This window comes from Mastomys coucha, unplaced genomic scaffold, assembly GCF_008632895.1.
Source record: "Mastomys coucha isolate ucsf_1 unplaced genomic scaffold, UCSF_Mcou_1 pScaffold9, whole genome shotgun sequence".
Taxonomy (NCBI): domain Eukaryota; kingdom Metazoa; phylum Chordata; class Mammalia; order Rodentia; family Muridae; genus Mastomys; species Mastomys coucha.
This window is the reverse complement of record NW_022196915.1, coordinates 7,734,112-7,761,338: the sequence shown is the minus strand read 5'-3', so window position 1 is coordinate 7,761,338 and position 27,227 is coordinate 7,734,112. Positions and strand designations below refer to the sequence as shown.

At 39.6% G+C, this 27,227-nt stretch overlaps 1 protein-coding gene across 2 annotated transcripts in view; it reads right to left on the bottom strand.

Annotated features, from left to right (window-relative positions):
- The window catches only part of Vcl (vinculin), a 94,520-nt gene that overhangs the window by 47,262 nt on the left and 20,031 nt on the right, over positions 1 to 27,227 (bottom strand). For both annotated transcript variants that reach the window (XM_031362745.1, XM_031362744.1), the window contains exons 2-4: positions 16,660 to 16,730; positions 1,530 to 1,680; positions 786 to 894 (exon numbers count right to left, since the gene is read on the bottom strand). In XM_031362745.1, the coding sequence (XP_031218605.1) occupies positions 786 to 894; positions 1,530 to 1,680; positions 16,660 to 16,730 (331 nt within the window). The remainder of the gene's footprint in view (positions 1 to 785; positions 895 to 1,529; positions 1,681 to 16,659; positions 16,731 to 27,227) is intronic.

The window sequence follows — 27,227 nt, the reverse complement described above, 5'->3', positions numbered from 1 at the left end:
TGCACTAAGCCTGGGTTCATCTCTAACACTCCCAAACATAGCCCAGTCATTCCCCAGCACACATCTATAGTAATGAAAAAAGGCCATTTCCAGATGATCCTCAACTCAGAAAATGGGTAGGTTCAAGGAACAACTACACTGGACCCTCAGAAAGATATTGTTAAATAAACACCAACATTTCATTAAAAAATAATTCACAGGGCTATAAACATCAAGATAAACACCTATTAAGCCTTTTCATTAACCTTATTCATACTTTATGGACTCTTGAGGACACGTTACATCTATAAGATCAAATGCTGGCGTCTGTGTATTCAATACTCAGATACCTAAATAACCATTTCAAAATGATTAACTACAACCACTCCTCTCTCCTTTGAGGCCTGATCAGATCTCTGCAGCCTTGGGCTATGGCATAAGTCCATAATAGTAGGCAGCTAATTAGCAAGCTAAGAAGTCCTAAAGAGCTACCCGCCAGCTGGCAGACAGTGAAGGAATGCTGTGCACTGCAGAAAGGGAGGCCAGGATTGAGGGTGGCCTTTCAGCATTACAGCAGTAGAAAAGTATTTCCTTCATTTCCCTCATCAGCATTCACAAATCTGGTTCAATGTTTTTGACAGGGATTTGTAGAAAGTAGAAAGCAGACTTCAGAGACAGCAACATATCTTCAGCAGAAACCCATCATCAATTCCATCCCGTTTTCTGCAAGGAAACAGTAACCTTTCCTCTTGAATTAACATGGCAAATTCAGAGAACTTTTAATATAAAATTTGAGGTTTGCTCACCTGGCCCAAGATTCTTTGTGTAAGTGACCAAGTCTTCCATAGTCTCCACTACCTCTGCCACTGTAAGGTATTCCAAAATTCCTTTGCAAACTCTAATAATTTTACGGACCTGAAAAATATATTTAAGGACTCGGTCAAATTAGTGAATAACATAGAAAATAGCACTAGGGAATATAACGCTTTTTAATATATTAGCATTTTAAAACAATGATCCAGTATTGCATTGCAAGATCTTTTCGTTTGTTTATTTTTTGTTTTTTGAGGTTTTTTGTTTGTTTGTTTACTCTTTCTTTCTTTTCAATTTTGGTTTTTTTCACTGTGTAGCCCTGGCTGTCCTGGGAATGCACTCCGTAGACCAGGCTGGCCTAGAACTCACAGAGTCCCTCCTTCCTCCACCTCCTGAGTACCGGGATCAAAGGTGTGTGCCACCATGTCCAGCTTCCATTATTACCTTTAATATTACACTTTAGGGGCTGGAGAGATGACTCCAGGTCAAGAACGCATGATGTTCTTCCAGAGGACCCCCGTTTGGTTCTTGCACCCATGTCAGATGGCTCACAACTGCTATAACTCTGGCCCTAGGAATCTGATACCCTCTTCTGATTTCCATGGGCACCCATAAACAAGCACATGTGAGCACTCGCGTGTGTGTGCACCCATGCATGCATGCGTATACACACACACACACACATCTAAAACGAGGCTTTTGCCTAAGGGAGGTTTTTATAGGTCTCAGATTCCTACCTCAGCCTCATCAAAGGTAAGCAGTAGGTCAGACGTGCCGGAAAGGATTCCCCTAGAGCCATCAATGAGGTAATCCCGCGCAGGAACCGAGTATGGGTCTGACTGAAGCATCTGGGCTGCCTGAACAAGCTTGGTGCAAGCATTCTCAACCCTAGGGGGAAGAACATGGGTTAACTCCTTAGTGAAAGCAAATAGAAGACCATGATACGCAAATACAAACAAAATGTATAAATGTGAATTTATTTATTTTTCTTTATGGTAGATAGTGAAGGCCAATTTATAACAGGACTTGGCCTTTGAAATTTCAAAATTTGCAGCTAATGGCAGCACATGTGTTCATTCCATGCACTAGGCTTGTGAATGACTTGTTCTTTGTTATTTCTTGGCAATAAAAAATAAGAGCACATTTGGCATCTTCATTTTACCTGGCTGCATCTCTTTAACTCTTTTGTTGGAATTTTTGTTTCTTGACTCTTCCCCATCCCACATCCGACATTTACATTAAAAAACTGAAAAACACCTGTAGTACTGTCAAACTTAACATCTAGAAATAAGCTCCAAAATATTAATGTAGTGATTATTTTATTTTCATTTATTTATTTATTTATTTATTTAAAGACAAGAATCTTACTATGTGACCCCAGGTAGCATGGAAATCACTATGTAGACCGATTCACCTTGAAATCAAAGTTCCATCCGCCTCTGCCTTCAAGTGCTAGGCTTTATATAATCAGACAATACAAAGGAATGGGGCAAAAGGAAGAAGAATAAAATAATATGCATACTTTATATTCATCTTGCTCAGTGGATTTGGGTTAAGCAATTCTATAGAACTATGTTATTATTTAAAAAATCAATGGCATTAATAACTGAACCAATAATTAGCAGTTTATTACTAATACAGTTTAATGTAGACCACTAAGTCAGCCATGGATTTGGTGGTGGAGGTGAGGGAGAGAAATCATTTGACAGAGGAACTCAAAATGCATAAATCAAGTATATTCCTTGATCCTACTCACTAAAATATATTCATTTGTTCAGTTATTCATTCATAAAAAGAGTGAGTGGGTTATCTTCTCTAATCTCATTTCAATAGACCCACTGTTTTCACTGAGTAACTTAAAAAACAAATTACTTAAAAATAAAATAATTTGCCAACATTACACATTCTCACTTGAAGAAAAAAAAAGGCCCTAATCATAGCATTCTTTGGTGAATCAAATGAAACAATACAAAAATTTTCACAAGTATAAAAGAACATTACTGCGGGCTGGAGAGATGGCTCAGCGGTTAAGAGCACTGACTGTTCTTCCAGAGATCCTGAGTTCATTTCCCAGCAACCACATGGTAGCTCACAACCATCTGTAATTGGTTCTGATGCCCTCTTCTGGTGTGTATGAAGACAGCAACAGAGTACTCTCATACATAAAATAAAAAATAAAAAAAAAAGAAGCATTACTGCTAATAGGAAGAATTAAACCAATATGAAAATTTTAACATATAAGAGAACTAGGCTATGAAAGATGTAAAAAGTATTATTATAATTCAAAAAACACACTTTATTAAACTAAGACATAAACACTGGTACCACAAAGCAGTATCTAATAATTCTAGTGAGAAACAAAGACCAACTATGCCTGCCTGCCCTACCTTAATCCCTCTACCAGCCCATCCAACCCTCACCCCCAGCTTTTCTACTCTTTTCTTTTAAAACCGGATCTCACTGTACTTCAGGCTAGCCTTGAACTCATTGTGTAGCCCTGGTTGGTTTTGAACTTGTGCTCCTCCAACCTCCATCTTCCAAGCAGTGTTAGGATTATAGGCAAACACCACCACCAAAAATGATTTGATGTGGCTGTTGATAAGTCTTAACAACCTCAGGCCTGGACCTGGAGAGATGGCTCAGCAGTTAAGAGCACTCGTTATTATTGAAGAAGACGCAGGTTCAGTTCCCAACACCCACATCAGGTAGTTCACAACTGGCTATAATTTCCCTCCAAGGGAATACACACCCTCTTCTGATCTCCAAGAGCACCAGAAACACACAGGCATGCAAGTAGAACATACACACATATAAAATTAAAACAAATCTAAAAATAATTTTAAAGATACATAAAGAACCACTTCATCCTTTTATACAGCTACATAATAATTCAAGACGTATTAGCCTACTACAATGAACTGTCTTGAAAGCTCATTATGAGTGTATCCACTAGATGCTCAGTCAAAGGGGTGGGTGCTGTAATTTAGTATGTAGCCATACTGCCATCTGCAAAAGTCATATGAACTCACATTTTCACCACAATGGATGAGCGGGTAGAAACAGTATTTACATCACCAACAATAAACAAATATATGTAAAAAAATAAAATTAAAAACAAACAAATTAAAAATTTTTAATTTAAAGAGATAGAAGCAAAAAAAAACTACAGTAAGAAGATCACAGAGAAGTTACTTAAAACCCATAATAACACTTTTGTTTGTTTGTTCTAAGACGGGGAGGGAGACAGGGTTTCTCTGTGTTGCCTTAGCTGTCCTGGTACTCACTCTGTAGATGAGGCTGGCATCAAACCTGCCTCTATCTCCTGAGTGCTGGTATTAAAGACATAAGCTACCACTGTGGGATCGGGGAGATGACTCAGTAGAGTGCTTGCCATTAAAGCACGCTTGAGGACCTGAGTTCAGATCCCTATAGCCCATGAAAGGGCCAGACACAGTAGTATGCATCTTTTTTTTTTTTCTTGGTTTTTCGAGACAGGGTTTCTCTCTGTAGCCCTGGCTGTCCTGGAACTCACTCTGTAGACCAGGCTGTCCTGGAACTCGGAATCCGCCTGCCTCTGCCTCCCAAGTACTGGGATTAAAGGCGTGTGCCACCACCACCCGGCTAGTAGTATGCATCTTTGAGCCCAACCCTGAGGAAGCAGACATAGGGCCCTGAATACCACTGGCCAACCAACCTAACAGAATCAGTAAACTCCAGGAAAGAGACCATTTCCAAGAAGAAACAAAAACAAAAACAAAAAACAAAAAACTTGCTGGATATGATAGTGCACACCTTTAATCCCAGCCCAGTCTATTTGGTGAGTCCCAGATCAGCCAACGCTATATACTAAGACCCTGTCTCAAAATTAAGTAAGTAATTAACTAGTTAGTTAAGGTCGTGAGCTGGTGAGACGGCTTAATAAGGCCCTTAATACCAAACTAGGACCCACTTGGTGGAAGGAGAAAACCAACTCTCCAAAGCTGTCCTCTGATCTCCACATTCCCACCCACAAAAATAAGTAAACTGTTTGAAATACAGTATTTAAAAGAAAGCTTAAGTACACTAAAAGGAATAATTTCAAGAACACTGTAGGAACAGCCAATCGTTCACTGAAGACCATGAGTCAAAGGCTCCTGACATGACCCTTTCTGCTATCAGGTGCTGTCTCCCACCTTTCTTTACTTGATTGGCCTCCCCTTCCCATACTCAGTTTTAAATGTCTCTTCCTGTAGGGAATTGTCACTTATCTCCCAAATCTACAGGTGTCTTGTGTTCCCATAGAACTTCTCAACTCTCTCTCATAACACTGTAAATTCAGCGCGACAACATAAACATCTCATTCACCTTAACAATTAACGTACTCACAGAACATAACATCAGACAAAAATTTCTCGGTAATTCTTTGATGAATAAATTTTTACCAAGTAAAAGAAACGTAAAATCATCTGAGCAGAGGAAATCATTATACTTATTTGTTTAGCATTTTTTGAGACACAGTTTTCCCATGTAGTCCACACTAGTCTTAGACTTGTAGCCTAGGCTGGCCTGGAGCTCATGATTCTCTAATCTCCATCTCCCTGCAAAGGGATTGCAGGCATGTATCACCATGTCTAGCAGACAATCACTAAATAGTCCCAAACTTGCTTTTACTTCAAAGGAACTTGATCCTGGATGAAAATACAGAGTATAGGCAAGCATCACAGAATGCAATTCCTGAGCTACATCTACTCACTAAGTTCCAGTTACTGTATACAATCTTCAAACTTGAAAAACAGAATTTTAAATGACAGGAATAACTTATGGAGAGAAAACCTGGCAGGATGGGAAAACAAAATGGAGAAGGCTTGCCAAGAATCAAATTGATTCTCCACTAATGGTTCTCTTGTGTGATAAAATGATAGGCAGAATAGACACTGTGCCATTTTTTTACTACAATAAGATTATCTGGTCAGTACATTAAAATTTAATCGCATTCATAAAAGACAAACAAATCCCACTATGATTAACCAGCAATCAGAAGTAGGAGGAGCCCATCATGTCAGGGGAAAATGTTATTTTTATTTAAGCAGTCTGTCTGCCTGTCTCTTAAAGTGATCTTCCACTTTGAAATAGAAACCTAAATTCTAGGGAATGACTTGGAATAAGATCAGTTTCCTAAATAATCTCATAACCTGACTAAGTCCTAATAATACTCATTTAGATAACTTACACCAATCAACTAGTGCAAGCTGAAACTTCCCTGCCTTCAACCCCGAGGACCAGTGCTTATGGTTTAGATCGGACCAATGATAGTTCCGTGGAATTCTTAACACACTCACTGGTGACTAAATCCTTCCTTCCCCGCCCTGTGGGAGATCATATAAAAAGGAGGGTCTAAGTTCCTCAGTTCTCAGTGACTTTAATTATCTCTAATCAAGCTCTTTTGAGCTTCACTTTTTTTTTCCTATGCATACTGGGTATCAGACATTCATGTTATCACTCTACCACTCAGCACGAGTCACAAAGGCCACTCTCTCCAGTGTCTCTTTGAGTTCCTTTTCAAGTAGTTCTCTCTTGAACGTCCTTTTCCTTAGCCTCCAGAGGGCTGAAATTACAGGTGTGTGGCACAGGCTTGATTTCCAACTTTATTTTAAAACAACAGAAATAGACTCACTGTTGTGTAGCATCCCAATAATAGCTAATATGCATTGCATCCTGGGGTTGCCATTTTGAAAGGTCAAGGATCCTCACTCGTTAGTCATCTAGAAACCTGAGTGAAGGCCACAGGCACAGTAGCAGTTTTTAGAAGGGAGTAGGGAACACAGAGTACAAAAAGAGACATACTTTAATCTAGTTCAAGTAGCAAGTGCACAGCCCCAAGCCGCCCTATCTTATGCTGCATGATAATGCTAAAAACATGTTCCAACCCTGTGCTTTAACTGAAAGCTTCTACAGTCTTTAGCCATGAAATCCATAACTACTCCTTTCCCTGTACCAATTTCTCAAGTACAACACAAAGTAGCTTTCTCACTCTAAGATTTATTTTAGTTATACATATCTACGGGGGATGGGAGGATGGAGTCAGTCCACTGGAACTGGAGTTGCAGGTGACTGTGAGCTGCCTGACATGGTACTGGAAACCAACAAGAGCAGTACATACTCTAAACCTCTAAGCCATCTCTCCCTTTGTCAAGACCAAACTGCATGTATACACCCAAAATGAAAGTTTAGACCACAATAAAGCTAAGGGATAAGGTGGGTTTTGTTTTGTTTTGTTTTGTTTGTTTTAGTTCATTTATGAGTATGTGTCTGCATCTATGTGAGTGAATGCCGCATGTATACAGAACTTGTGGAGACCAGAGCAGGTGTCATAGCCCTTAGATCCAGAGTTATAAGACAGCTACATGACAATGGTGCTGAGAATTGAATTTGGGTCCTCTGGAAGAGTAGTAAGCATATTAAAAATTATTTAAAACTTTTTTAAAAGCAATAGCAAATGAACCCTTCTCTAATAGAGTATGTACAAAGCCAAATCAATCCCCCTCACCTCTCTTTCTCCCTCTTCCTCTCACTTTCCCTCTCCCCCCCACACACACACATACACACACACACTCACACACAGAGCTCACCTCCCTAATTTCCTTTATTTCCGATGAGATCAGCTAGCCCTGCAGACAGTTTTAGCTTCCCCCAAGAGATAACACAAGAGGAAGCAGGATTCTGGGAATGGGGCTATTATAAACATCCCAGCCTTCCAGGCTGTGTGTCCAAGTGTTGGTAAACAGTAAACTTGAAATCATGTGAGTCATACCTTAGAATCCTCAGCATATCATGTTCTCTCTCCCACTCCCTCTCTCTCCTTCCTCCATCCCTTTTCAAATCTGGCACCAGTGCACAGAGAAGAGATTCTAAAACTTTCACGGTTCCATGAAAAACTGTGACCTCATAAGTCAGGGACTCTACTGTCCTTTTCTCTCTCAAATTATGGTTAGAGTAGAGACAGAATGAACATACAAGCAAATGTATCTTACAAGCACCTGGAGTTTTCAAGTGTAAGCTGATGCTATGTGATGTAAAAAAATTATTTTTAAACACTACTAACTCCTTTTTATCTTCTTGTTATAATATATTCTTTTAATTAACTAATAGTTAAAGTCTCACTATTATTATTATTTGAAGGTCCTGTGGGAAAAAGTCGATAGTCACCATTCTACAGCATAATGTAATCAATGATGTAGAAGCTTAAATTGCCTAAACACAAAATAAAATGGGGCAAATACAATGAGGTAATACTTTCACTTAAAAAAAAAAAAAAACCAGCTACCAGTAACTGTCATATGGACTTAAAAAAAAAGAACAAAGTCTGGAGCTGCATGGCTAACATCACAGCATTAATTCAAAATCAGGTAATAAACCACACATCACCAACAGAATGTAGAATCTAGGAGAACCACAAACTTTAAAACCAGCTTAACAGTATCATTTAGAAATATATAAGGCATATACCTAAAACTAAGTAGAAAATTAGCATAGAAGACTTTAACATATTTCAATCATAAACCAACAGTTTCAACAGACAAGCAATAAGGACAGCTATGAGTTGGACCCTCAAAAGGAAAAAGTAATAGCAGTAAGTAAAAATGAGTCATCAAGACTTCTCCACAGGCCAGTAGACATGGAGAACTTTAGATACATTGTGTCAAACTTTCTAAAGCAAACAATCTTTACCTAATGTAAACCATTTAAAAGACCAGGAAAAGAACTTTCTTTATGAAAATAAAATAACTTTGATACAAACTTGTTCAAGAACAGAACAAGAAAATTATTCAACAAGGTTCTTCATGAACAAAGAAGCAAAGGCCTTTTAATATTTCAGCTACTTGGGGCCAGAGATGGCTCAACTGACAGGTGCTTGCCACCAAGCCTAGAATCCACTTGGCAGAAAGGGAAGAGCTGATTCTTACAGGGTCTATCTAGTGTCTGACCTCCATACACATACACACACAATGAAATAAATACATATAACAAAAAACATTAAATGTCAGATAATTAAATCTGGTATGATGGCGTATAGCTACAACCCCAGCACTGAGAACAACTGAAGCAGGAGGAAGGGAAGAGGGAATCTGAGGTCAGCCAGGACCATATGGTGAGAGTCAGTCTTAAAATGGGGTGGGACGCACCATCCAAACTCAACTCAGTACTGCTGTTTGGTTGGGTGAGAAGATCTCACTATGTAGACTATGCAGCTCAGGATGGCTTCAAACTAGCAATTGTCCATGCAGCTCAGGATGGCTTCAAACTAGCAATCGTCCAGCTTCAAGGCTCCTAAGTGTGCCCTAACTCCCTGTTGATGCTTTTTAAAATCACAAGCAAATACAATTTATCCACCCCAAAAAATGCAAGTATGGTTCATTGTCAGAAAATTTACACTCATGTAGTGGACTACTGACTATCATAATACAGTAAAGGGAAAAAACTATGCGATTGTCTCAATGGATACTGAAAAAAACATTAAATAAGTATAAGCTCTGTGTGTGTGTGTGTGTGTGTGTGTGTGTGTGTGTGTGCGCGCGCGCGCGTGTGTGTGTGTGTGTGTGTGTGTGTGTGTGTGTCTGTTCAAGTCATGAAGGCTACAGGATATAATTCAGCTGAAGGATGACTAACATCCTAAGACCCTGGCATCCCCAGCACAACAAAGAAGTCTCACCATGAACAGAAATATAGATTGGATGAAAAAAAATAACTATCATGAAGTTTTTAAAGTAGTTGAGTTTATTTAAGAAAGCAATTTAAAAAAAAAAATAAGAGGCTGTGGCAAGAGCAGACCATGAGCAAACCTCCTCACCTCCTGATAGTTTTACCTCTATTATCATTCACAGAGACTAATCTACTATGAGACAGCATTCTCAGGAAGGAGAGGGAGGGTGTGTCTTAGCACAGGCCTTGCAGTCAGACGGACCTAGGTTAGGATCTTCTGCTACCCCTGGGCGCAGTTACTTTCAACAAATTACTGAGCTTCTGAGCCTATGCTGCGTCGTAAACAAAATGTAGAGGATTAAATAACAAGTCCACACATGGAATTTAAGAAGTGGAGCTGTTTCATGGGGTTCCTTTGGCTCTACTATGGAAAGAACAATAAAGATCTTAAACAATTTAAGGAAAAGCAACATATAAACTTTACACTAGAGACTAGACCTATATTGGAAAATCAGGGTAATAAAGAAATAGTATTTCTATTTGCCTTTTGTTCTGTTTAACTTATTCATATGTGTGTGCATGTGTAAGTGTATGTTTGTGGGGTGTGTATGTGTGTGTGTGTGAGAGAGAGAGACAAAGAGAGAGAGAGAGACAGAGACAGAGAGAGAGGTATACATGCACATGTGTATTCATGTGCACACTGGAAAGTCATAACTCATCGTCTGAGTTATTCAAATTCAACTAGACTGGCTGACCAGCTACCAGGACTCTCCAGACTCCACCCTACCCTCTGACCCCCAAAGTTGGGGTTACAGGTACATATCACTGTACCTAACCTTTTCATAGGTGCTAGGAATCCAAACTCATGCTTACACAGCAGGTACTTTCTGCAGTGAGTCATCTCCCCAGGCCTGTTTTTCCAGGAAAAAGCTGAGGCAGTCAACAGTCTCTATATATCTATGGGATGAGTCACTTAGTCAATAGTATGGGTGATCCTTGAGTCTGTAAAAGCTTAGTACTTTCACTCTTTACAGTTTGCAAATTTTAAGATGAAGGAGCCAAAGGAATGGCTTAGTGCAGTACAGTACTTGCTATGCAAGCCTGGCAGCCTGAGCTATATATCCTTGGAACCACAAGAGCTAGATGAAGTGCAGCTTGCATCTATCAGAAGATCCACTCAAAGCTCAAGACCCTGCCTTAACAGCACAGAAAACCAAGTCCTGAAAGTCATCCTTCAACCTCACACCCACATTAGGGCAAGCACATGCCTGCACCCTCACATATACTATAGCCCACATACATAGACAAATAATAAATAAATAAAAATTACTAAGACAGTGAAATATATCACAAATCACATCTGTACTTTTCTCTTTTTTGAAACACTTAGGAAAAGAATAAACTGTTATCTTCTAAAAGTGGTATACAACTTTAATCCCTCATCTCAGGAGCCAGAGGCAGGTGAATTTAAATTTAAAGAAGCCAGCCTAGTCTACATAGTGAGACTGTCTCTCAAAGCAAAACAAGTTATTACTGTCCGAGAGTGAATGGTAGGTCACACTTCTTTCTGGAAAGACAGACTATAAAATGAGATATACCTTTGGAAACCATGAAATCTGCAATAAGAAAGTAACAGGGTGATCTTGAGTGAGTTGGTTTGTCAAGGATTAGTCTTTTTATCTATACAATGAGTTTATTACTGATGGTACACACCTGCAATCTTGGGATCAGGCCAGCTTTGGCTATATATGCAGCTCAAAGTTAACATAGGCCACATGAGACTCTGCCTCAAAAGTGAGAGCTCATTTTAAATGGGCAGAATCTTAACATTGGCATTCTCAGATTTACACAGTGTCTTAGTTAGGATTTTACTGCTGCAACAAAAACCATGACCAAATAGTAAGTTGTGGGGGAAAGGATTTATTTGGCTTATAAGTCCACATTCTTGCTCATTACTGAAGGAAATCGGGACAGGAACAGGCAAGAGTTGATGAAAAAAGACATGGAGGTGGTGCCTCCTTTTTGGCTTGCAGCCAGATCTTATGGAGGCATTGTCTCAGTTAAGGTTCCTCCTTTCAGATAACTACAGTTTGTGTGTCACACTGACACACAAACTAGCCAGCAAACCTGGTAATATATTTATATATATCCCAGTAATGTATATGTGATCTCCCTGGACCTCTGAGTTCTTTTCAACCCTGTGATTATTCTATAGACAATGGAACACAAGTGACACAAGCCTAACGTTTTATTTGCTCATTTCTCAATCATAGGATACAGAAAGTAAACCAGATTTAACCCGTCAACCTATTTAGACTTTGTCTGCAAATTAATAAACTGAGTCCGCTCAGTACTGAGAAGACTCGAGTTATTCTTAAGGAAGTCAATCAAAAGAGCAGTGTACAGCCATGTTGAGCAAGTCCAAAGGGGAGCTATTTAAAATCAACAGTGCTTGCTCTGGGTCAGAAATGCAGTCAAGCAGCATTATCTCATGAAACTTGGCCATTCAGTTGAAGAGACAAAAGTCTTCTTAAAATAGCAATGGAATGGATCACAAAAATCTCAAGTTAAAAACCAAACAAAACAGCTGGGCGGTGGTGGCGCACGCCTTTAATCCCAGCACTTGGGAGGCAGAGGCAGGTGGATTTCTGAGTTCGAGGCCAGCCTGGTCTACAGAGCGAGTTCCAGGACAGCCAGGGCTACACAGAGAAACCCTGTCTAGAAAAACCAAAACAAAATAAAACAAAAAGCCCAAACAAAACAACAACAATAAAAGAATAAAACAAACCACCCTCAAACATCAAAAGCATACATTAGCCTCAGGCAAACAGATGGCATTGAATGATACAATTTAGAAAAAAAAATTCTAAAATTCAAAAATTCTATGCATTTTAACCAACAAGTGGGTTTAAAAATACAAATCCCAAGACAATTGTTTGGGTGCTTAAGATCAAAAGAAAACAAAAGCTAACTATAAGTGCTGATAATATAAAACAAAACACTATTTACCTTAGGCCAAAAAGACCTAAATTGGATCTAAGTATGTTTTGATACCTTTAAAATGTATTTGTTATATATTAATATAAACTATGTTAGAATTGTACAGGTATGTGCCAAAATGATGCTGAAGTGAGAGCATTTAATGAGAATGATGAGAACAAGGTGCTTCCCCAGGAAACCGCGATGAATGGATGGAGCACAGAGCTCTCTTTCACACAACACTCTCAGAACATTGTTTTATTCAGCAGGCCTAGATAGCCCAATATGCTTCAGAGATAATCCAAGCTGGCAAATCAACCGGAGCTTTGACAGTTCCCAGCAAGCTGTTGAGAGCAGCAACGAGGCAGAAGGTAACACATTCCAGTCCCTGTGCAAGAGCATTTGCCTGCCAGCAGAACACACCACTCTGCTCCTTACAGGGAGTTCATGCACAGGACTGCAAGCAATAGCCTGAGAACACTGAGCAGCCTCAGATGGGGCCAAGAAATAAGAACCACTTCCCCCTCAGGAAGCAGGGCAGAGTCAGATGGATCTCTGTGTGAGGCCAGCAGGGTCTACATAAGGAGTTCAGGACAGCCAGGGCTACACAGTGAAACCCTGTCTCAAAAAATAAATAAATAAATAAAAAGAATAAGATTCCACTGTATACTACAAAGGCAATTTTTTTCCCAAGAAAAAATTCAAACATTCATCAGAAACATTTCTCACCTGTAAGGAATCAATGTGAATCAAAGGAATCAAAGTCCAGGCTGACAGAAAACAAAGCTGGCCAGTTTGACACACAACTTACTCTTCATTGTAGCCCCGACACCTATTAATCCATTCTGAATCTGGCTATGAACCTTGCTGAAAAACCACGTTCATGCTATCATCCTGTGGCTCAAAAACTACAAAGCTTCTTTCCTGACAGCTCGAAATTCCCCAGCCAGGCTTTCAAGGACTTTCATCCCTGAGCCCAAAGCACCACACTAGGCTTAGTTTCCTGCCACCTCTGCCTTTACCAGCCCTCTCCGCATGCACCTCCATGACCTACATCCACCTCTTACTGCATCCAGAGTAGCTCACCTTCTCTGTTCTCCCAAGTCACACAAGGAACATGACACCTCCTTCTACTATTCATGCCTACTCTGACAGTTCTTATAAAGTCCATTGTATCACAGCTCCTGAACTTGAAAGTTCTCAAAATATCTCCACTCTTTGTTTCTCTTTGATACATAGGGGGGGAAAAACCTGTAATCCAACTAGCTCAGAAAGCTCAGGCAGAAGGATCTTGAATCTGAAGTCAGATGAGCTAAGTGTGAGACTGCTGTTTGAAAAAGAAAAACAAAAAGACAGTTCATATATGTGACACACCCCAACATGCCCACATGTGTGTGTCTGGAACTATGTGCAATTCCCAGGCATAAAAGCTATAATTCCACTCTTTCTTCTTCCAGTAAAAACAAAAACAACAACAAAAAAACATAATAAAAAGCAAAATAGTCTACTATACTTCAGTGAAAGTATAAGGAAAACAACAGGAAGCAGTGATGAGGGATGTGTGACTGAGTATTCTTCATTTTTTTTCTTTCCAACAAGACCTGCTCCTACCTCTCAAGGGGGGTGGGGGGGAAGGGGTTGTGCTCATTTAAGCTCCAGGCCTGTATATTTCCATGTATACACAAGAAATATGAATCCTACATTTATACACAGGGATAGAAGATAGATGCTTCAATATACTTATTTTAATTTTTTTCCCTTAATCTTATATATGTGAGTGTTTTGTAGGCATATAGTCTGTGTAGTATATGCACACGCTGCCTGGTGCCTGTGGGAGCCAGAAGACGCTCTAACGCCCAGAAGTGGAGGTATACGTGGCTCTGTGCTACAGCCTGAGTACTGGGAACCAAATCCAGGTCCTTTAGAAGAGCAGCCATGTTCTAACCTGCTAAGCCAATCTCCTCAGCCCTCAACTTTTTAAAAGTAAAATATTGGTAAATTTTGTTATTACTATTAAGAAACTACTTATAATACCTTTCACAGGGGATTTTTCACTGTATACTGTTATGAACTGCTATTCTATGTAACAATGAGCATGCTAGGCAAATACAGAGCAATAAATAACCAATGAGTGTGTCTAGGCCATTAATCAATTACATATAAATATTAATTAATGCTCAGCTGACTGATGATGATGGATGAAAATTAAAAATATAAACATGGAATGAAAGAGCCACCATGCCTGCTTGACAGTTTCTAAAGGACAAATCACTTCTCAGGAGGTGAGTCTAATATTTTAATAGCCCATCGTGGCTACTGCTCTCCTAAAGTTTATGAGGATCAAAACAATTTCTATGGCAACTGTAAAGCAGTGTGGCTATGATTCAAATCTTGGGTAAACTTAGTGAATTGTGAACTCATTTTCCAGTGCAGTCAGAGACCAGATAACTCGTTCCACCCACAAAAAGAAAGCCTTGCTGTGTCCTGCAAATTTTTTCCTGTATTAAAATGTCATTGTTTTGGGGTTTGCTCTGGTTTGGGTTTTTTTTGTTTTTTTTTTTTTTTCTTCTGTTCTTTTTTGAAACAAGAGTCTCACTATGTAACCCTGGCTGTTTAGGAACTCACTTTGTAGGCCAGGCCAGCCTGGGACTCACAAATATCTGCCTGTCTTTGCCTCCTGAGTGCTGAGATTAAAGATGCCTGTCACTGCCCCACCTTTCAACGGTTCTTAGACAAGAAGGAACATCCTGAGCACTGCAAGTCCTTCAATGGCAATTACATACAAACTCAGTCTGAATATTCCATATCTAAACTAAAATGCTTGAGATCAGAAAGAGTTCTGACTTGAAGGGCTTTGGGGAAAATTGTTTTTTCTTTTCTAGAATGTTCATCCTGTATGTCACTTTTAATTAATATTAAACCCACTTTTCAATATTCCCTGAATTGCCAGTCATACAAGTAAAACTCTAATTTGATTTTGAGACTACCCCAAACCCTGAAATGGCATATCCTTCCCTGAAACCTCTTTAAATATATACAAGATGATTTGAATATGAACCATGGGCCAAGAGTCTTCTGTTTTCTGTAGTCTTAGCATGCTCACAGTCTAGAAAGAGAACCTAAGAGTAAGTTCCTTCCTTGTGCTGCCTAAGCAGCAGTCACTATTTAGATCCACATAACACAGACATCAGAGGAGGCGAAGGTCAGTAATGCCCTGGAAACATCCAAACATCAACCAAATAGCCCCCAAGAATGTCCTACTCAACAATTCCAAGGATGTAATTAATTGCTTCCATCTGTTTCCCTCTGTCCCTTCCCCTTCACAGCCAAGACATCTATTTTCTGCTTCCTTACATCCTAAAGAAAAGCAAGGAAAACAACCATTGTGTTTCAAATGTAGAGAATTTACTTGCCTCCAGAGCTGACAACCACATCCATCTTGTTTTGGACTTTAAGCTACAGTGAGATTTCAGTGGAGCTAATTAAGTGATACACTTTTTAAATAAACTGCTCAGTATTTTTCAGTTCATCATAACACACTGGTTTTCCCATGTTCTCTTGGAGACCAAGTTTTTTGCCTCATGGTACAATAAATGTTCAAACCTCTGGGCTTCAGCCTCTAGTTGCCCTGACATGAGTAATGTTTCGCTGGAATATACACAATGATAGGACTTTCTAGTTCTATCATTCCTTCCATATTTACAGTTCAGATTCTCCTCAACTAGGGCTATGAAGTAACTCTGAAATAAACTCTATACAAGACTAGCAGGAGAAAAGCTTATGTTTTCATTTCCAGTTGCTAGAGTAAGGATTGCTACCCTAGTTACCACCAGGAGTCATCTACGGGGAGGGGGGGCACGCAGGGTGTTGTTTGTTTTAGGATTTATTTTATTTTCAACCTCTACACACACACTCACACACACGCGCACACGCGCACACACACACACACGTATACACACACACACACACACACACACACACACACAAGTAGCTCTTGGGATTAACTACTGTTTCTTTCTCTCAAGAATACTATTCTACCTAGTGTCCATGAATTTGTTAGAGTGTTCCGGTTCCCCTAGATCTGGATGTTGCGGCCGCCTCCTGCAAGAATGGCAGGGTTCATGTCTCTTCTTTTCTCAAATAAAATGATTTAACTTAAAAAAAAAAAAGAATACTATTCTATTTAGTAACAAATGGTTGGTTACTCACTTAATAAATGCTGGTGGCATATCTCTCTTCAAAATCTGATCCTCAGTGGTCTGAACGGTCTCCTTTCCAACCTACGAGAGAGGAAGGCATGAGTCAAACATAAATTCTCAGACTGTTACTAACCTTTACTTAAGCACGTCTGAAACATAGTTAAGACATAATGAATCCAGGCATGGTCGCATATACCCACCATCCCATCAATCAAGAGGCTGAGCCAAGATTGTTACCAGTTTGAGGCCAGCATATAATACCCATCAAAACAACAACAACAACAACAAAAACCCACAATCTAAAACAAAAAGTGAGAGATATTTCAATTATTAAGGTCACTCAAGCCAGGCATGGGGGCACACAGCTGTAACCCCAATATTTAGAAGAAGGAAGCAGGAAGATCAGCAGTTCAGTGTCATCCTTATTTACACAGTGAGGGCAAAGCCAGCAGAGGAGGCCTGAAAACTTGTCTCAAAAGGAGAAAAGAAAAGAATCACTCCAATATCATGTTTTCACAAAATAATTAGAAAATAACATGCAGTCAAAACACAGTGCTGTTAGCATTCTTGAAAGAAACTTGGAGGCGTCACTGAGAAAAGTGAGAAAATAGAGAAACCTGTTGAAAATACACATGCATATGCTACACTGAAAAACATCTCTCAACAACTTAAGCAGAGTAAAATGAATATATAAAATATTATGCACACAAACATATATGTGGGGGGGGAGGAGAAAGACAGGAAAAATATCTAATGAAATTCTGACTTCAATACTAGAAATCAAACAATAAAACATGAAACCTTAGTATGACATTTATACACACACACAAGGTTTCATACTAAGTATGTATAAATGTCACTGTGTGTGTATGTGAAAATAACATGCTTTTCCAGATTTTACAAGCAATTATCACCAAACATGATAATTACAATATTCACAAAAATGTTCACTACCATGTTATTCATAACAACCAAAGTACTTTTAAAATGACTTACCTAAAAAAACAGTTAAGCAAATTAAGGCACATCTTAATTCAAGGGAGGGTCAATATGGTTATAAAGTTTATAAAGACTCAATGCTGTGGGAAACTACTTCTGACCTTATATTTCACTTAGAAGAACGATAGGTGGATGTGGTAGCTCATACCTATAATCTCTGCCCCAGGGAGCAAAGGCAGGAGGGTGACAAGTGTACAAAACCTGGGTACAGAGTAAGCCCCGGGCCAGTTTAAAATCACAAAACTGGTCTGGAGCTACAGCTCATTGTTACACTGGCCTGGTACATACAAGTCTTGGGTTCAATTCCCAGCTCTCCTCCAAAACTAAATTAAAAATAACTTATAAAATATAATTTTTAGGTTGTTAACACTAAGCCAAGTGTGCTGGCTCACACATATTTTGACACTTAGGAGGCTGAGAGAAAATCACCATGGATTTGAAGTTACCCTGGGCTAGCCACTGAGTTCTAGGAAAGCCTGAGCCACAGAGTGAGCCTTTATCTAAAAAACAAAAATACATGATGCATAAAAACAAAACTATGACTGGGAAGCTAGCTTAGTTGGTACTTGCCTTGAACACACGAGAACCAGACTTTGAGTTCTAGAACCCATGTGAAAAAGCCAGGTGTGGTAGCACATGCTTATAATCCCAGTGCTGGGATGTGGAGACAGGCGCTAGTTTAAACTAACTGGCAAACTTCCAATCCCAATCAGAGACCTTGTATCAAAACATAGAATAGACGCTGGGCAGTGGTGGCGCACGCCTTTAACCCCAGCACTTGGGAGGCAGAGGCAGGCGGATTTGAGTTCAAGGCCAGCCTGGTCTACAGAGTGAGTTCCAGGACAGCCAGGGCTCAAACAAAACAAAACAAAAAAATAGAATAGACAGCTCCTTGAGAACACCACCTGCCATGACCACTGGCTTCCATATGCAAATGCACATGCACCTGTAGGCACATGTACGTACATGTGTGCATGCATGCACACACATCACAAATAGTAACTAATAATAAATAAGACTTGAATAAGTAAATAAAACATAACATCCTCAGCACCACAAAAATTGTCAAAATAAGTCATTGAACAACCAACCAAAGAGCATTGATGAGCTGGACCCAGTCACCCACCCTTCCTTCCTCCCCCCGCCCACCCCCACACATAGCAGATGTGCAGCTTGGTGTTCATGTAGGTCACCCAACTGGGGTGGTTGGGGGGAAAGGGGGGAACTATCCCTGACTCTGTTGCCTACCTGTGGATCCTGTTCTCCTAACTGGGCTACCTAGTCTGGCTTCAGTGGAAGATGTCCCCAATCCTTCAGTGACTTGATGTGCCAGGGTAGGCTGGTACCCAAGGGGGTTTCCCTCTTCTCAGAAGAGAAGGTGAGCGAGGATGAGGGAAGGGGCTGGGTGAGAGGGGCGCTGGGAGGAGAGGGGGGTTGTGATCAAGATGTAAAGTGAATGAATGAATAAATAAATAAATAAATGGAAAAAATTTGGTCACACTAAGTACTTGTATATGTATTATACCACAAATTATAATCTTCCTTATTCTTTTCAAAAATCATTCCTGTGCAAAGGTTAGATATCCATTATTATCCCCTTCTATCCTAACTATCTAATATGCCAAAGAGGTGAACTATACATCTGATATTACCAAAAGCTTGAGAAACCACTGCAAGAGGCAACACTGTAAGCAGTGAAACACCCACTTTATCAGCATCAATCTACTTAGGTATGCTCAGTCATGAGGTTAAACCACTTTACAGTGCAGAAATGTAAAATTTCTTAAGCCCGGGTTAGGGAACATCTTAATCCTACTTAGCCATTTAACTTTTGATTTGGGTTTAAAGAAAAAAGTGAGCAAGAAAATCCCTTAAATGCACAATAAATCAGCTAAAGAAAAAGCTACAACATACTATTCTTAGAGACTACAAGCCACACATAAATTACTGAAGACAAGGGTTTTTTTCCTATCCAGTTAATAGCTCAGAAAGAGCACCACACAGTGCTGTGTAAGAGCCAGCACTTCCACAGACAATAGACTGTCTGTGGCATAATAAAAGCCTTTCAAATCAGCAGCTGCTTTAAGAGTTTCTCAGATAAAATATGACAGAATATTTCCAGATGTATTGTTCACTATGTTTGCTGGCTGAAACCAACCATTCAAAATAAAAGCTGTGGGCCATGATTTCATTAAGTAAAGGACGAAGTTCAGGCATGAAGTCATCAGTTCATACTAAGAATAATAGACTTAAAAGAAAATTCACAGTTAAGAAACATGGAGAGTCCTTTTAAAGTACACATAGGGAGCAGGGGGATGGAGAAATAGGAAACATAGGAGAGAGAAGAAAGGAAGTGAGTGAGTTCCTCTCAAATCTCCTTTAGAAAAGGAGGGTTGTTCAGTGTTATTGACCCACATGTCAGACTCTGCTCTAGGTAGTCAAGAAGAAGCAGATAGTAAGTTTCCTGCCAATATGGAAATTGCATTCTAGTAAGGTTACACAGAAAGTCACTAGTAAACAGAGCTGAGGCTGAGGCTCAGCTGGCAGAGTGCTGCCTAGCATGCAGGAAGGTAGAACACTGGCTGAGCACGTGGGTGAAGCCCCAGGTTTGATGGGGTGGTGGAACACTCAGGAGGCAGAGGCATGGAATACAGGTGTACACACACAGGCAACACACTCATACACATAAAGTGAAACTTTTTAAATAAATAAATAAATAAATAAAAGCAGACAAAACTGTTTGTTCTAAAGAAATAATACTAGAGCCAAGCAAGACTTTAAAGCCAAGGAGAGAAAATTCTCATCCTAAAGATCTGGGCCCCATTGACCACGCTACTCAGAAGACCACAGCAGGAAGATTCCAAGTTCTAGGCCACCCTGAATAACCCAGTGAAGTCCTGGGTCAAAAGCATAAACCTATTCTACCTATGAACCATTGCAGACTCCCATCAGTTAACACAGTATCGAGTGAACTAACCTCCTTCTTGTTTGTTTTGTTGTATTTTCATTTATAAAACATGAGTACTATAGAAACTCTTCGCATGGTCATGGGGAGAGTGGAGAAAATATATTTCTTGCCATCTCTTGTTTGGTGGCTTCAAAACCCAAAGTTTTGTCTTTGGTTTGCCTGGACTTTTTCTGATTGTTTACAAATCAGATCTCATTCTGGTCCACTTAGAAACTGGCTTCTCTGGACACCCTGGATGCTATGACACTTATCCAGGAGTACAACAGAGAATGACAGCCCTTCAACAGACCTGCAGGTCAAGGTAGCCTAACTCTCCTTTCCAGACCATTTCCTTAGCTGAAGCCACTCCAGCCTGTGCTTCTGATTCAGCAAAACATGTACTCAAACCCATCCGACTGAGCCCTTCCTGTGCTCATTTTTCTGGCTGAGCTTTGTGATCCTTTGCTTCTCCACCTACAACACTAAGTTCCAGGTCTAGCTCTTTCTTTTGTGAAGAGGTCATTTGGTAAAGACATAAAGTTGATGAGTAACAGGAGAATGAGTTAATAGAAAGGGTCGGGAGACAAGTTGTTTTAGAAGATTAATGTTCAGTGTTATAAGTTCAGTGTTAGGTTTATTATTCCCAATAGGTCAGTAATATGTCTCACACCTGTACAGCACATCACAAAACACCTGGCCTGTTAAGCCAAAGACTGATACAGGATAGAATCTGGTACCTCACTTGTTGTTCCTGATTAGCCAATGAACAGCTGTGACCTCAGATACGTTATCTAAGTGCTTTTCCTTTAATTGCTCCTTCCATCACTGTGACCTAAGTGCCTTAGAGGATGAGGTGATGGAAGAGTGCTGTCTGCTCAAGGGATCCAAGTCCACATTCCAGAATCTTTGTCAACAATTTCACAGCTACCTATGACTCCAGCTCCAGAAGCTCCAATCCCTCTTCTGGCCTCTAGTACACACACATAAACACACAAAATACTAATACTTCTATTAATAATAGGGCTTTTAATTAAAGTGCTAAAATGTAGCAATAAAGTTAGTAAACGTTTGATGGACTCCAATAACTTATTAATAATAAAGGATGTATTAAAGTGAATTAATTATTTTTGGACTGCAATGTAATTAACCAAATATTTTACAATAAATTACAGCAACACTACTGTAATTCTTATATATGAAAGCAAACAGAAATTTCCTACTGAAAAACAAATTCAGGATCTTGAAAGATGGCACAGCAGTTCTTTCAGAGGACCTGAGTTCAATTCTCAGGAGCCATATCCAGTGGCTCACAACCACTTGTAACTCCAGCTCCAGGGTCTTCCAACACCTCTGGCCTCTGGGCACATCTGCACTTGTATTCACTTAACCACACACAGACACATACATACAATTTAAAACAACTTTTAAAATTTAAAAGCAAAGAAAATATTAACAAATGGTCCTTAATTACATGAGGTTCTAAGCAAGTTGTCTGGTGGCTGTTTTAAATCAGTTATCATTGCTAAATTTCAATTCTATTGCTCTGTAGTACTCAGATCTGCTCACTGCTAGCTATTGCTCTTAAGGCCGGATTTGTATTCTATCCAAAAATCAAGTGCTTCCTGCCAACTATGTGTCTCTTAGGTGGTAGGAAGAGAAAAAGAAAGAACACATCTTTAGTCATATAAACTGAAATAGTGGTAGTGAATGAGAAACTGGCCCAGGAGTGGCTTCAGGCCTGGGGGTGGCTTCAGGCCCGGGGGTGGCTTCAGGGGACTTGGCAGGAAATCTCATTCTTCTGAAGGCTCTTACTTTGCTCTGTAGTTAATTTAAATGTCCTTTATTCAATATGTGACTTTCAAATCAAAAATTCTGTATAAGAAGGCTTTTGTCTTCTGCTATTGTTATTATTAATCTTTTCATCACAACCTACTCAAGTTCTAAAATGTAGAATGATTGCTTTCTTCCAGGGGAAAAGGGGAGGAGGGAGGTGCTGGCCAAGTTACTACCTAGACTGAAAAATATGTTGATAGATGTCTCCCTTAGCTACACTAAATGTAAGAAAATGGTTAAGACAAAACACAGCAGAGAGGATTTGTATCACCAGATTGTGTAAGTAGTGACTACAGAGCTTTACAAAAGGTGGCAAGGTGGCAAACATGGTGGTCTTTCATGAGGCAGGAGGACTGTGAAGTAAGAATCCAGACCAGGCTGTAAAGTGAGATCATGTTTAAACAATAGGTTTTCTTTCTTTTTCTTTTCCTCCTTCCTTCCTTCCTTCCTTCCTTCCTTCCTTCCTTCCTTCCTTCCTTCCTTCCTTCCTTTAGGTCTCACTATGTGGTTCTGGCTAGCCTAGACCTCACTAAATAAATTTGGGTAGCCTTGAGACCAGCATGATCTTGATATCACAGAGATCCCCCTGTCCTCTACCTTTGGAGTGCTGGGATTATAGGTGTGTACCATCATACTCAGCTAGACAATAGTATCTAAGCCTTTAAACTGCCATAGTCCACAAGGGCAATCATTCATAACTAACGAAGCAAGATCAGACTTAGGCATAAAATAGTACTTTAGTTCAAACCAGTCTTTAATGGCATTGTTATCCTGAGCAACCCATTATACAGAAATGTCAGTGTGATGTATAAATGCCAGGCTCAGGACATTTGATAATAAAGTTTGTGACCTACCATCAGCACTGTCTTCTATAATGAAGATAGATTTGCATTTCACCCAACTCCTTCATTGATAACCTTCGACAATCATTCCTAACTGGCCAGCCCATCTGGTATTTAAGTCATACATCCAGAAAAACTAGAACTATAATCCACTCTGCTTTCCAACTTAGTCATTTATAGAATCAAGCACTTCCTATATGGTAAGCACTGTGTACATCACCATGGGATACAAGTTAAATAAATCTACCCACGACCTTCTTAGACAAGACAAATGCTTAAGCAAAAACTGTGTGCTCCACTAGGGTTACATCCAGGTTTCCACGACTTATTAAAACAGTAGAGAGAAAAAGGAGTTCAGGCCAATTGACCATTCTCCAGGAGACATAGAAAAGAGAGCTTCCTAGCCACTGAGGTATCATACATGAAAGCATAGCCAGTTTAGAAAGCACAGATCTGGGGCTGGAGAGATGGCTCACGGGTTAAGAGCACTGACTGCTCTTCCAAAGGTCCTGAGTTCAAATCCCAGCAACCATATGGTGGGTCACAACCATCTGTAATGAGATCTGACACCCTCTTCTGGTGTGCCTGAAGACAGCTACAGTGTACTTACATATAATAAATAAATAAATCTTTAAAAAAAAAAAGAAAAGAAAAGAAAAAATAGATCTACAGAAACATGGGGTACTGAGCAGAGAAGAAATGTGAAAAGGTTAGGAAACTACAGAACCATTCAGGAGCTGCGTCATGAAAAGTCCTGTATGTAATACTATGGACTGAAATAGCTTCTGAACAATAGGAATTTCTCACATTAACAAGTAATTCAGACCTGCAGGCTACCTTGGAAATTGGGGAAATCTGGCTATGTTAAGTCATATTTCCACGTGACAATAAATTAGAGGTCGTAATAACTTGTTAGGGCTACACTGTTTTAATGAGGACCACAGTCCTCACAACTCCTTAGTGTCTTGTAGCTGTCCCGATTCACTCACTAACCATTCAGCTGCAGCAGGCAGCAGTTGTGTTTTCTAATGTTACCAAACAAGATTTAATTTTAATCAGTACAGTGAATTAGACTAGCTCCCAAATAGCATGGACTTTATTCAAAATGCCTATTTCCCTAACGACGAAACATTCTTTTGTGCCCCCAATTATTTATCTAAACAGAAAAAAAGAAAACTGGAGAAAGACACATCATGGAAAACATAATTTCAGATTATTTATTTTTTATTAATTCCTTTTGATACATTCCAGATGGGAGGAAGGGTAGATAAATATGTATTGCCTTCATAATTAGGAAATTCCAAAGTGCTGGCCAGGCATGACGGCGCATGCCTATAATCTCAGTACAAGGGAGGTTAAGACAAGAGGATCGTAGGTCTAAGGCCAGCCTGGAATACAAAGCGAGTTCAAGCTTACACGGAAAGTTTGAAGACAGCATGGCACACATAGTGATACTTTCTTTGTCTTAAAAGACAAAGAAAGGAAAGGAAAAGAAAATCCATACTTTATCAACAATATCCTTCGGCACATAACGATTTATAAAATACAAGAAACTGTTAGTGCTGAAAGTTTCCACTTGTAACAAATTTCAATCAACTAACATATATGTGCACAAATAAGAACACAATCATGTGAGCCAAAATGGCAGGTGAACCATGTCAATGGCAACTTCTAACGTCAAACAAGTTCATCCAATACCATAGTTTCCTGGAGCTCAAGTTAAGCTGCCTTGGCAGCAGCTGTTTATTCTAGCCAACAACTGAGACTGCATGCATTAATTAAGGCTAGATAAATGTTAGCAGAGTACCCCAGTTCACTAGACCCTATTTAAGAAGATAGTGTGATTAGGCTTCCAAAGTGCAAAGGTGTCCTTCCATGTGCAAATAGTTCATCCTCTCTCAACTCAAAGTTCTTCCATAGACTTTACAACCACTTACAGCTGTCTTCTGGAGAACCACCAAACTAACAGGAAGATAGACCCACAGTGCATGCCTGTATCTTCCTCACCACCCACTTTCTTCCCAGTTCCCTCAAAGAAACACACACTAGGCCTCTTCCACTTCATGCCATAGAGTGAGAAAGAATATAGCAGTCTATTCCAGATATTTCATTTCAGGAATGAAGCTCTAGGTCTGGAGATGTTAGCAGTCTATTCCAGATATTTCATTTCAGGAATGAAGCTATAGGTCTGGAGATGTAACTTGGTGGTGGAGTACCTGCCTAGCATGTGCAAGGCCAAGCATTCATTTCCCAGGAGAAAGAAAAAGAGGAGAGAGGAGAAGAAGAAGAGAGAGAAAGGGAAGAAGAAGGGAAGGGGGTGGAGGAGAACGAGATTTGAAAAGGTTATTTCTCTTAAGAAAGTTAAAGGCCCACCAAATACTAAAGTGGTTTTCATGCTGATTTCAAACACATACACCTAGATGAATTCTAGATCCTCCAAGTCCCAAGTTTAGTCCTACCTCTAATAATAAATCAAGCATTAACTATAGGAAAATAAGAAAGAGGGATTTTTCTGTTTGGTTTGGTTTTTGGTATTAAAAAGATTACTTTTAAAGGAGAACTCAGTAGCATTCCCCAGTGGTTATAATTAAGTAATTATTGCATACTCATAAATACTGATGAGGAAGGAAAGATCTTTGGATGACCTGAATGCTATTTTTAATAAATGTTTCAAGTATAGTACAAATTCCTTAGGGAAATTGTGACTTCAGGTCTAAGAATGGTTTTTTCCTCACAGCCATGACACAGTGACTGGCATAGAGTAAGAGCTCAGAAAAGAACTGCTCACTGAAACAGGAAAAGGATTAAAGCAAGAAGCCAGGCCTTTTGATATTTAATTCTACTAACATCTTATCTGCCCACACTTACTCTCTAATTCCTCCACTCCTAATTTCTGTACAACTAAGAAAACCTTTCTTTGATTTTCATTTCATCTTCAATAGACCTAGAAACTCTAACACTCTGTAACTGTATTAAGATGACCAGCTAGGGTCCCATACCCCACTAAAAAACAATAAGAATATGAAAGTAGAAAAGCTAAATACTACTGGAAGAAGTTAAGTTGACATTACCATCTGTCATGTTGTAAGCATAATCAAAGAAAGGGAGGTGACCCGTGTCACTTGAATGAACGTACCATTCATGCCTAATGCCTAAAACAGCCCAGAAACCCCACCAAAATCCAATCTCCGCCTTCCTCACTGCTGCCCTCTAATCAAATCTACTTTTTTCTAAAGTCTTCCACAAAAACTTAAACGTATGGGTTTTTTTTCTGCTTTATTAGCTAGAATTACAAACACATTTTTTTTCTTAACAGTTTTAACTTTACAAATATGCAGAATTTAAATAACGTTGCAGTTTTTGTAAATGAGCCTAGACTTGTAACTACCAACAAAACATTTTTCGGTGGGGGATGGGGGAGGGGGAGGTAATTCCAAACAGCCATTTGTAAGTGAATTTTGAAACAATCTATTGCCATGTTAGAAAAGCTACATTCTACGCCCATCCTGTGGAGTAGAAGACTCTGGCCTTGGAGTAAGAGAGTCAAACCTCACTTCACTGTGTTTTCTAATTCTGTGTCCTAGGCTTGTCTTTAAGTCTGTGGAAAAAGTAAGCTCCCTCTTTGCCTAGGTGGACAACACAGGAATACACATGTGTATGTGCATGTGAGAATGTATACACACACACACACACACACACACACAAACACACACACACTAACTTTTAAAGTTGAACCAGGACTAACCTACAATGTAGGCTTTTTTCCTTTTAATAATTACTGGTGCCAAAATCAGAAAACGTAACCCAGTGGCAAGAGGTTGACTAGGTCTGGTGGGTACAGACACCACTGTTTGGACCCTGTTTTTTTCTTTTTACTCTTGCAGTACTCATTGATGACTTCAGGGCTTTTTCCTTTAAAATGTGTGTGTGTGTGTGTGTGTGTGTGTGTGTGTGTGT